The 12,191-nt window shown below is 55.7% G+C and overlaps 1 protein-coding gene across 1 annotated transcript in view; it reads left to right on the forward strand.

Annotated features, from left to right (window-relative positions):
• The window catches only part of KCNQ1 (potassium voltage-gated channel subfamily Q member 1), a 378,985-nt gene that overhangs the window by 77,671 nt on the left and 289,123 nt on the right, over positions 1–12,191 (forward strand). The window contains exons 6-10 of the mRNA XM_006141164.1: positions 496–574; positions 1,163–1,259; positions 2,080–2,220; positions 10,293–10,403; positions 11,765–11,860. Coding sequence (XP_006141226.1) covers positions 496–574; positions 1,163–1,259; positions 2,080–2,220; positions 10,293–10,403; positions 11,765–11,860 — 524 coding nt within the window. The remainder of the gene's footprint in view (positions 1–495; positions 575–1,162; positions 1,260–2,079; positions 2,221–10,292; positions 10,404–11,764; positions 11,861–12,191) is intronic.

A 12,191-nucleotide genomic window follows, 5' to 3' on the forward strand; every position in this document is an offset into this window, starting at 1 on the left:
CCGAGACTCCCCCACTTCTCTCCCTGCCTATGATAGGGCAGGACCCCAAGGCCAGCAGGGTGACTCTTCAGGTCCCTGGTGCTGGAGCCAAGCATAATTCTAGGCCACCTCAGCATCAAGACACAGCTCACAGGGCAGGGTCTGGTCTCTTACAGCCTCCCTTCTCACTCAGAAGGACTCAGTATGACTTGACAGAAGGATGCTTGCCCTTGGTAGCCCCTCAACCAAGGTCCAAGCCTGAGGCTCTGTCCCCTCTCGGGCTTCAGCATACACCCAAGTCTGGGCTAGGGTAGGGGACACCCCAAATAACTAAGATAAAGGGGTGGATCTCTCCAGTTCAGACATTGCCCAACTTCCCATCAAAGTGTTGTATCCCCTGTGCTTGGCCCTATCCCCCTGACTGGTAAGCCCCTTTCCCAAGACAGGTGGGAGCCTGCTCTCCCCCAGGGCCCTGGCTGGTAACCACAGTGACAAGCTACTCCCCTTCCCCCACAGACCTCATTGTAGTTGTGGCCTCCATGGTAGTCCTCTGCGTGGGCTCCAAAGGGCAGGTGTTCGCCACATCGGCCATCAGGTACGTCTGTGCTGTGGGTTCACCTTCTGGGCTGTCCTGCTGCAAAGCTCCCCTACCTGGAGCTAGGTGGTCTCACACTCCATCTGCCTTGCCCTGATGCCCCAGTCTTCCTGGCCCCCGGGGGCACAGAGCGAGGTGCAGGGGCAGGCGAGCATGATGTGTGCAGCTCAGGGCCTGACGTGTCAGGCAGCCCTAAACCAGGCAATTCAAGACCTTCAGTGCTTCCTGGCTTCTGCCTCTTGGGTGGTGGTCTGAGCATTTGGTTGCTCAGTCTGCTTATCTGGAAATGGGGCAGTCTGGGACCCGAAGGGATTTGGAGACACACAGCCACCTCTGACCCCGGCCCCGTGGTGTGTGAGGGGACTTGGAGCCAGGCATTGTTGAGGCATGGCACTTGCTCAGGAGGAAGAATCAGATCTGCTGGGGGGGGGACGGGACGGGTCAGAGGGGCTCACACAGAGGCTACGCTGGCCTTATCAAGATGGACATGCCCACAAACTGGTCCCCCCATTCCTTCATGGTCTCCCCGGGCCAAATAGTGGCTGCCTGAGCTGCAACTCTCTCAGCCTTGTTCTGTCCCTCTCCCAGGGGCATCCGCTTCCTCCAGATCCTGCGGATGCTGCACGTCGACCGCCAGGGAGGCACCTGGAGGCTGCTGGGCTCCGTGGTCTTCATCCACCGCCAGGTGGGTGGCCTGGGGGAGAGAGCAGGGACCACGTTGGGCAGGACAGTGGGAATGGAATGGCCCCCAGTAGGACCCAGCCTGCCCAGATGGGAGATGCAGGACCTCAGCATCCCTGGCCCCATCGGGGCAGCCCAGGGCCAGGCAGGAGCCAGGGTGGGTGGCTGTATGGACTTAGCCCAGGGTCCCAGAGCAAGCTCCCAGCTCGAGCCCAGGGAGGGACACTCTGCAGCACAAATGGTGCCACTGTCCCAACCTGCCATGCTGGGGATCAAAGATAGCTGAGAAACAAAAAGGCAGAAATGCAAGATGGGAAAAAAGGCTAAGAGTCTCGAAAATCCATAACCAGATAACTCAAGAACCCAGCGTAGATGGGAGCCACCAGCACCCTCTCTAGAGGGCTGAGCTGAGAACCGGACCCTGGCTGAGAGTCCAGGAGCCTGGAGGGACTCATCTCTCTGAGGTTCTGCTGGGTACTGGCCAATGCTTGGTTCTGTCCTGTTGTGAGAAAGATCTGGATGGTCAGCAGAGTCCATGCTGGCCCAGACAATGCAAGGCCATCTCCCAGGGCCAGCCTCACTCCCAGGTTGAGACCTGTCACTGGCCCTTTACAAGAGTTATGAAAAAGCTGTTATTGTGAAGTCTGATCCCGCAAGAACAGCATGCTCGGGTTGACGTAGGCCTATCTGGTGAAGACCGAGCCTGCTGCCAAGGCAGTTCCCTCACTGCCTTTGATGTTGGTCCAAAGAGTTTTCACAGCAGGCTCCTGGGCCACCGGGATGCCCTGAGCCTCCACTGACGCGCGTCTCTGTGTGCCGCCTAGGAGCTGATCACCACTCTGTACATCGGCTTCTTGGGCCTCATCTTCTCCTCATACTTCGTGTACCTGGCTGAGAAGGACGCGGTGAACGAGTCTGGCCGCGTCGAGTTTGGCAGCTATGCGGATGCACTGTGGTGGGGGGTGGTAAGTCGGGATCCTGGGGCAGGAGTTCTGGGTGGGGCCTCATGGGCCTGCAGAGCAAGGGGCAGGGCACCAGGCTCTAGTTTCTCGAGAATGCATGCCTCGCTGCGAGGGCACCTCACTGGAACATGCAAACTCTACCCACAAATTCATATGTGAACGCCAAAAGCACAGGGCCTCTGACTTAGCACTGAAGCTCTGGGGTTGCACTAGGCAGGGGCACATGGCTGTCTTAGGCCCTCATCTCTCTGTCCCTGAGTGTTTCTTCCAGAAGGGAAGGACCCTGGGCTCTCCACCCTCCAGTAGAAGGGAGGCCCATCTGAGCTCATCTGGGTGGGACAGGAAGCTGCCCTGTGGCCCCTGCTCTTCCTGCGTCCCCATGTGAGGCCAGGCATGCAGTGGAGGTTCCTGACATGGGCCGAGTCAGCATGTTTTCTGGAACCTTCCAACGGGCCAGACTGTTCAGGGAAGGCAAAGACATGCTGACACAGCTCCCTGGTGGGGGCAGGCCCTGGGTTCAGTCTCTGCCCACCCTCCTGGGGGCCTGTGATTCCCCAAAGGCCCCTGTGTGGCAGGCCTGAGCAGGTTTGGGCAGGAGGGCTCAGCCCCTGGGGAAGACAGCTTGCTTGTGGTGGGCGGAACAAGGATGCAGCCTGGGGACCTGGCAGGGCCTGCACAAGGGACAGGCTGCCCAGAGCCAGGAGAATTCCTGGGAGACTGGTGGCAGGATGGACAGCGAGGGTCTGGTAGCAGCAGGAAGCGGGTGGGTGGCTCTCCACGGCAAGGCTGATAAGCGGTACCCAGCCTCAGCGCTGCCCTGCCCGCCTTCCTGGCTGCCCACTGTAGCTATGGGCAGCAGAGGCTACTCCCCGGCCCCCAGCCTGCGGCAGGGCGGGCTACCTGTGCAAACATCCGCCCGCCGGCCAGGAACACGGCCCCTTTGTGCCCGGCTTGGCACTGGTGCCCTGGCCTACGCCGTCAGCTGTAGCCTGCGCCTCGGCCACCATGCCCGCCCTGGCCATTGTTCCCAGCAGGCCCTGCGTCCTGGCTGCCCCAGCCTCCCCCCACCGCCCAGAGCACTGGGGCAAACGGCTCTTATTCAGCCCAGCGGCTGCCTCTGCAGCTGTCTGAATGGGAGCAGCCCCTGAGGCTTGAGTTTTAAGCTGTGTCCCTGGGGCTTCTCGGACAGAACTTGAGAAGCCAAGATGGGGCAGCCCATATCTGGGGCTTTAAAGTCAGTTCACCGATTTGCAACTGCGCCCTGAGCGGTCATTTTCTCTCAACTTCCTTATCCTGGCCTTGTTCATCTTCTCCTCAAAAAAGATAAGGAGGCCTGCCCTGAAGAGGGTGTCTGGGCCACCAAGGCACACGTGGACAGATGGGCACCCCGCTCACCTGTTGGACTCTAGAGCCATGGGGGTCCCACACTCATTCTCAGAAATTGTCTACTTAGTCAGCTTTTGAAAGTGAAAGGCCAGCCTGGTGTTCGCTGGCAGGGCAGGCTGTCCTGCAGCACCTGCCCGGTGGGCGTCTATCTCCTGGGGCTCCCGCAGAGGAGTCCCACAAGCTAGTTGGCTTATGACAGAAACGTAGTCCAGTTTTACAGGCAGGAAGTCTGAAATCAAGGTGTCAGTAGAACCAGGCCCCTTCCAGAAGCTTCAGGGAGGATTTTCCTGGTCTCTTCCAGCTTCTAGTGGGTCCAGCAGTTCCCGACTTGTGGCCACCTCACTCCTTCTTTGTCTATATCTCTCTTCTGTCTCTTCTAGGGACACTTGTCTTTGGATTTAGGGCCCACTCAGGTAATCCAGGGTGGTCTCACATTATCCTTAATCAGATCTTCAAAGACCCTGTTGGACATGAGAGGGGGGTGTCACAGGTAGGCTAGACAGGAAGGCGCCTCCCCTCTCTGGGCCTCAGTTTATACAGCTGACAAGCAAAGTGCTGCCTGAATGGCTGAGTGCCCCTCCTGTCCCCCAGCCCACTATAGGGGTGCCCAACTTCCATACGAGTTCTCCCGGATCCCCCGAGCATGGCGCCCAAGTCTGGCTGTGGAGGCATTTGGGAAGGATTTAAGACTTTTTCTTTGCACTTGGAACAAAATGCGTTTGTTTGTGTTAAAGTTTGAGTGGAGGGAAAAGCAGTTTTCGCAGACACGGGCCCCTCTGTTTAGTGCTGGGGGTCTCTAACCACAGGAGGCTGCTGAGCTGTGTTTACCCCTCTGCGTCTAAATTTAGACTTGAGAGTGAAAACGCTGGAGTCCTGTCCCTATATTTCAGCCACCTTTTAAAATAGAGTCTGGCTGCAGTTCACTCTCTCCTTACCTGGAGGATCCAGAAAGTTCCCGTCTCCCAGATTACACTGCGTCCTGGCAGAGCAAGTCCAGAGGGACCTGGGGGCTAGCGCAGGGGACCCAGAAAGGGCCAGGCATCCCAGACATTCACACACAAGCCCTGTCGGCACTGTCCAGGGGGAAGACCTGTATCAGGACCTCCTCTGAATCTGGGGAACTGATGTACCATGGGCTAAGGGGTGACAGGGCTAGCCCCCTACCCCAGCACTCAGATCACACTCAGACTAAGTCTCTTCCTCTGCCTGGAACTCCCTGTAGAGCCTGAGAGTGTTGTGTAGCCGAGAACCAGAGGTCTGCAAGACCTTGGCCAGAGAGCTCCCCCGTGGACGGGCTTTTACAACTGGGTTTTATAGGATGAATAAGAGTCTACAAGGCAGGTCCATCTTCCCATACTTACTGCCCACTGACCTGGGGAGTTTTTTTTTTTTTTTTTTTTTTTTTTTTTTTTTTTTTTTTTTTTTTTTTTTTTTTTTTTTTTTTTTTTTTTACAAGGACTTAACAGGCCCCATAAGGGTAGTATACAGGATGAATTTCTTCTTAGGCTTAGGGGTTTAACTCTCATCAGTGAGAAGGAGTTCCTGAAAGTCTCAAGACAGAACTGTCTAGCTGCTCTTCATCTGAGGGAAAAGATACTGAGTCAGTGTCATGACACACAGAGATGAGAAGGGGTGGGGAAGCCCAGAAGCCAGAATCAGGGTGGTCAGATGCAGAGTTGCATTCTCTTCCCACTTCCACCACTGGCCAGCTGTGTGGCCCCGGAGAGCATACTCAACCTCTCTGGGCTCATCTGAAATGAGTATAAAACAGGTACCTACTTCCAAACATATACCAACTTCAGGTGTTGCTGGAGTTGAGGCTCCTAGCCTGTCTCTCCCACCTCCCTTGGAGGCCAGCATGGAGGTGGCTGCTTCAAAAAGGAGAGCCTAAAATCATTCCACAGTTAGCTTGTCAGGTCAGAACATTGGGGGCCAGGACTGGAAGGCCCTCCAGTGCCTCTCATTCTTCAACATGAGTGAAGGCACAGAGGATGTACACAGCAATGTCCGCCCTGCTCCAGGGACTGAGGAGGGCTTGGTCCTACTGCACAACCAACCCAGTGGTTTCTGTCACAGGCATGGTGCACCCGTGGGCTCGCATGTGAGCAGACCGTGTGCAAAGCTTTGTGCCTGCGTGCACGCTGTCTGGTGGCTGGCACCCCGGCAAGGAGCTGCAGCAGCCGAGTGCTGTCTCTTGCTGTTCATCGGCCCAAGAGGCGTGCAGATCTGCATTTTAGATGGCCCGGCTTTGGGGACAAGTTCTGAGCGTGACGACTATAAAATGGCCCATTCCTGAGCTGCTTGTGTCTGTGAATTCAGGAAAAACAAACAGCTCTGCAGGGGTGGACCGCTTCCTGAGGAGGGCCCAGGCGACAGACTGTCATTAACTTGACAAGGAGGGTCTGTGACAGGGTTGGAGAGGAGGAGTCTCAGTTCTTGGGACTTCAGGCATGCACCCTCTGTAGCAGGGCAGATACCCCAGGACTACTGTTGGGGGCTGGCCTTCCCTCCCTAGCCAAAGGCACCCTGACTTCTGCTGACCACCCACCTAGCCAGCAGGCCCAAGGGAGAGGATCCCACCTGGGCCTGGGAAATGACAGTTTTACCCTCCAGTGGCTCTGGCCTGGTAGAAGAGGCAGACTTAAAAAGGTGGTCTCAGGCACCCCTCCCTGTGTAGGGAGCTACCTCCCCTGCTCCACTGCCCTATTCTGCCTTCTAGGGCTTTCCAGGCAAGCCCCTTCTCTCCTTTCTGTCTTTAGAATGGATTTTTTTTTGCATTATTTTAGATGTTTTAAATAAAATATTTTTATTAAAAGAAGGTTAAACTTAATTTTTTTTTTTTTTTTTTTTTTTTTTTTTTTGCCGGAGGTGCTTGCTCTCACCAAAGAGAGATGGAGGGTGGGTGGCAAGAAAGCACCCCTCCCCACCCACCGTAGAGCATGGTCACACTGCAGGCTCCTCTCTGTTCTCCCTCCTTTCAGGACTTTGAGCATACATGCACATATGCCCTAAGCTCTCCTTAAAATAATGTAATACTATCATTAATATTAAGACGGCATTACCAGTATGCCAGTGCATGTTAGTTGTGTTGGTATTGAGTTTGTGGATGGAATGCCCCCTTAAACTTGGCACTCAGGGTGGGAATGCCTTACCCTGCCCCCTCATTCCTCATCCTTCCTCCCCGCTCCTCCCTCCTCTTTCCTCTCCCCTCCCTCTTCCCTCCTCTGAGGGGCCCATGCTGGCCTCTCGTGCCTGGAAAAGGCAGGCTCTCTCAAATGTTTATTCTCAGGACCCATTTCTGCTGTGCACCGAGAACTTTTGTTTATGTAGGTTATCTCCCTCAACATTTAGGAAAACTGAGAAATTTCAAAAATGCTTCTCTTGGGTCGTTGGAAAAGTCATGGTACATTTTTACATAGAAAAATATGCCATGCCTTTTCCGATGACCCAGTATATTAGCGTTATCAGAACACTCATAGACCCATTTTATGTGACCTAACTCAAATAATTTTTTGAAAAGTTGCTATGTCTTTTAAAATGAAAAAACAAAAAAACAAAAAAAAAAACAAAAAAACAAAGGAAAAAACCTGTCACCATAAGAAAAACGAACATTTCTGCAAGTCTCTGTGAAGACTCCGGAAGTCTCATCCCGAGTGACTGTCCTCCCGAGGCGTGGTTGGAGTCTCACACCAAACTCTGCCTGTGCCTCTCAGCATAATGTCCTGCTACTTTATGTGACAGATGGAGCAAGAGGAAGCAAGGCAGAAGCAAGGTCATCGTGGGATTGGTCCTGACCCCATGGGACTCCCCGAGACACCACACATCCCTGAACCCCACTCTGAGAACCGAATCGTGGTGGGTGCTACCATTCCCAAACCAGCCCTGGGCAGTGTCAGTCCACATGTGGTGAACACAGATTGTCTCCCGGCCCAGGACACAGCCCTCCTACCCTCCTACTTGAACCCTCTCTTGTGTCCTGCCCTGCCAAGCCCTCAACACCTCCCCTCTGACTGGCCCAGTGCTATCCTCTCTGACCACGCACCTAACCAGCACGCCCAAGTGAGGTGCCCCCACTTAGACCCTCCAGTCCTACCCTGGGGTTGCCCCTCCAGCTTGGGTGGGGTGGGGGAGCGTACAGGCAAAGCAGTTCTAGAAGCAAGAGTGCAGGGAGGATGCACAGCTGCAGGGAGTCAGCAGTCTGCCTGGGTCCCCAGCAAGGTTCCGAGGGATGGAGAAGAGGTTGTTAGGTAACTAGGTGGAAACAGCACACTCGCACTGAAGAGTGAGCAGCTATCCTCCCGAGGCATTTGGATCAGACAGAGATCTCTGCTCTCCCTCAGCTGTCTGGGCTGCAGGGGCCATCTGAGCTTGAGGCCAGGTAGGATAGTGTCCCTACTCTATTCCAGCCCTTCAGGCAGTTTCCGGGTTGCTTTTTGTGTGCTTTCTCTGACTTGCTGTAGGCTCCGTAAATCTTCAGCAATGGACATGCAAACAAGCTGGGCCCCTGCCCCACCAAGCCTCAGGGCTGTGATGGTGCCAGGAGAGGGTCACCACCCAGGGCGGGGCTGGCCACAGTGTCTCAGATGCCTGGCCTGGTTTGCAGCCTGAATCCTTTGCAACAGCCCCGCCCCAATGTGCCTGGGCTCCCAGAGAAGGCAGCTGTGGCCCAGCCCTCACACGTGGGGTGCAGGCCCTCTACAGAGGGCACCCTGCAGATGAAGGGGCTCCAGGCTCTCCCATGGGCCCCCTATCTATCAGCCCTGCCAGCCTTACCCATGGCCTCTGGGAGTGCCTGGCTTCACCCTGCAGGTGCCTGGGCTGTGTTCCAGGTACACATGTATATGTGCATGCAGGAAACAGGGCCTGGGCCCAAGAGCACCCTGAGAGGACCAGACTTGGATGTGGGCAGCAGCCCCCTTTTGTGTGGCCTTGTGGTGCCAAGCGCATATGTGACACATGTGTGTGTGCCATCTTCTTGCCTTAGCACATCAGGTTGTTGCATGTTTCTGTGTATGTATGTGCCCGTGTGGGGTGTCCCTATCTCTGTGTGAGGCACATTTGTGAGTGGGTGATACACACACAGAACTGGGGTGGTCCATTTCAAGGGCTTCCTGTGTGCACTGTTTTTCCATGTCATGGGATGTGTGTGTGTTCAGGGACAATGACATTGCAAGGAAAGGCTCTGTGTGGGTAGTCGTGGGAGAGAGCTCCAGAGCAGTCTGCCAAAATATCTGGTCCGTGAAGAAATGTGTAGTCAGGGCAAGGCGCTTGGCGGTGGGGGCCCAGGTGGCGATCAGGTCTCAGCAGCAGCCTGTCCCATCATGTCATCTGGTCACCGTAGCTGAAATGCATCCAGTACTTCACACATGTTAACATGCTCATTGATATGACTCAGTTTCCTGCCATGTGGGCGTGTCTGCTGCCTCAGCTCCCTCCACCCGTCCTGCTTCAGTGGTCCTGACAGTTGTATGTGCCATGCGCTCCCGCCTCGCCCTCCACATGTTGGTATGCACAGTCCTGCTGGTCATGGCCTCTGGGCTTCTCCCGACACCTCTTCCTCTTCAGTGGCTGCTGGAGAGCACACAATGGCCCAAGGGTCCAAGGCTTCCCAGGGGATGCTGGAAACAGCTGGGATTCTTAGTGGACTCTCTAGGCCAGGCCTTGCATTCATCTGGTAAATGGGCTTCCCCAGCTCCTGTACCATTTGCACTGGCCCTGCGGAGTAGGGAACCCAAGGAGGACTTCCGTGTGGCTCTCATCGGGAAGAGCTTCCTACACCTGTCTCGGGCAATTGCCATGTGGCCTTGGCTGGAGGCCCGAGGGTTAAAAGCTGAGCTTCCCAGAAAAAGGTGCCCAGAGCAGAACTGTAAAGACAGGTGGGCAAGTTCCAGCCAGACCGACCTCCTGCAACCCTGGGAGTGATCTGGGCCACAGCGCCTGCCTTCCCAGTCTGCTTGAGTGTGACCACGTGTGTCTGTGAGATGAGCTGTACCTCTGGGGCACTCTGGTCTCCTTGCCAGGCTCAGAGCCAGCTCCTTGAGAACACAGACTCCAGGGTGACCCAGCAGGCCCGGGCCCAGCCAGGGTGGGCTCTCGAGTTCCGGCAGGATGCTGTTTGCAGGCTCACGCCAGGGGCCCCGGGGAGCAGACCTCAGATGCTGGCAGGAGGCAAGCTTTTGGGGGAGGGGAAAACCCCTCACTCCTATTGTCCCCCTGCACGCCCTGGACAGACAGCTCCCCCACTGAGAAGAAGGCTTGAGCTGCGTCTTGTTCTCTCAGAAAAGAGGAAAAATGAAACATCTGGTGCCCTGGGGTGGTGTCAGGAAATGGCGCGTCATCCCCATCCCAGCTCTTTGTCGTAGACCAGCCTCGGTGGGAGCTTCCGGCTCCTGGGGGCCAGTGCATAGCTACGTCGGTGGCCCGTTCAGCCTCCTCCGGAATGGGGCAGGCGGTGGAGCAGGGAGGCCTTCCACAGGCCCCTGGTCTGAGTCTGAGAGCTCTGAGTGCTCCTTCTGCCCTTCCCATGGAGCCCCCTGAGACGCACAGCAGCGAAAATGCACGGTGGGGTCCTGGTGATCAGAGTTTCTCCTTGGCTTCTCAGCTTTGCAGGTGGTGGCTTTGGATCGAGTAGGTGCCCTTCCTGGGCTTGTTGACTGTCAGCTGCTGACTCCTGTCCCTCCCCTTCACAGGTCACAGTCACCACCATTGGCTACGGGGACAAAGTACCCCAGACGTGGGTCGGAAAGACCATTGCCTCCTGCTTCTCTGTCTTCGCCATCTCCTTCTTTGCACTCCCAGCGGTAGGTACTTCCCAGGGGGCTGTCCGCACCACTCCTGGCCACCTGGTGCCCTGGGGGTGGCACTGGGTCCCTCCCAAAGAGTAAACCCACTCGCAGAGGCAGCTCTTTCAGAGTTGGGTGGCACTTGCCCTCTAGAAAGTGCCAGACTCCCAAGTCCACTCACCACCATGAGGCCCTGGACACAGCCCACCGTTGTTGCCCAGGGGGCTCCTTCCTAGCCAGTGCGGGAAGCAGCCTGGTTTGATATAGAGACGGTGGGGTGCAGGCTTGCTTACTCAGCCCTGAGGGAGGGGGGCAGCTCCAGGCTCAGTGAGCCGCTGCGGCACCTCAGAGCATCCGTGTGCCTGGTGAGGAACTCAAAGGTCCTGTGCTTAGCCTGGGAGGGCTTTGTCCTGGTCCTTTCTAGAAATTGTAGATCGTGAGGGCAAAAATGTTCTTGCTCACTACATGTATATGGAGGGGAGTGTGTGTGTGTGTGTGCGTGTGTGTGTGTGTGTGATGGGTATATATATGTATATAGGTACGTAGGTATTATGTATATGTGTAGTAGGTGTATATGCACACATGTGTGTTTCTATATGCATATATAGTGTGCACATATGCCCATACATATGTTACATTTGTACAGTATATATATCGTATCTGTATATGTGTCATATGTGTTTATGTGTGATACACACATGCCAATGTGTTTGTATGGATGTGTGTACAAATGCCATGTATATATTTTGTTCATGCCTGTGTATGTGTACATGTGTATGTGTGTATCCACAGGGTGTATAGGTATTATACTGGTTTCTATGCACATGCCTGTGCACACATGTATATGTTTGGCACACATGTTGTGTGAACGTGTGTGTATCACATAGCCATATGTGCATGAGACCTGACAGACATGTGAGTGCTCACAGCCTATCTCTTTCTAGGATGGGAGCTGTCTAGCTGCTGAGTTAGTCTTGCATCCCATCGGCCACCCTAGGCCAGTGGCAGAGGTGATCCTCCTTGGTTGGGGGCGGCCTTCTGACTGCCAGTCCTTCCCAATGGTATGGTCTGCCTGGGAGCATGCAGATGGGCTGACCAGCCTGACCAGAGTGGTCAGGGGAAGGGGTCAGAGAGGCTCAGATCACCCCTGGGACTGGGCCTCCAGCCCGTACGCCTGGGGTGCAGGTTCTGTTCCCTGTGCTGACCCAGGCTGGGCAGGCTGGGCCAGAGGTTCCAACTTCACTCGTGGGGCCTCTAGCACTGAGCAGGTCTGAGATCCCTCAGCCAGTGCCCACCTCATCAACACAGCACCCATGCCCCATGGTGGGGCTGGGACCAGAGGCCTGTGTGGAGGCAAACCCTATTCCCATTCCTTCCAGGGGATTCTCGGCTCCGGGTTTGCCCTGAAGGTGCAGCAGAAGCAGAGGCAGAAGCACTTCAACCGGCAGATCCCAGCGGCACCCTCACTCATCCAGGTGATGAAGCCTGTCTCCCGCAGCCCCAGTCACTGTTACTATCTTGTCATTGTCATGTCCAGCCTGTTTCTGCCTGGGTGAACACAGCCAGCACCCACACGGGAGTCAGCACTGCTCTTGGCCTGGCCTGTGAGGCCTTTTACTGTACACCTCTCCTATAGCGTGGCAGGCTCTGCTGCAGGAGCACCCGCTTCTGTGGCGACGGGGTGGGCACAGGAGACGGGTCCCTTCCACAGCAGGCCTACCTGGGGTCAGAGCCAGGGACAGGGGTGGTCCTGGCAGCTCTGGGATTTGATATGATCCCTCCCCTGCCAGGCTTGGAGTCCCACCC

Source organism: Tupaia chinensis, unplaced genomic scaffold, assembly GCF_000334495.1.
Source record: "Tupaia chinensis unplaced genomic scaffold, TupChi_1.0 Scaffold000047_1, whole genome shotgun sequence".
Classification (NCBI taxonomy): domain Eukaryota; kingdom Metazoa; phylum Chordata; class Mammalia; order Scandentia; family Tupaiidae; genus Tupaia; species Tupaia belangeri.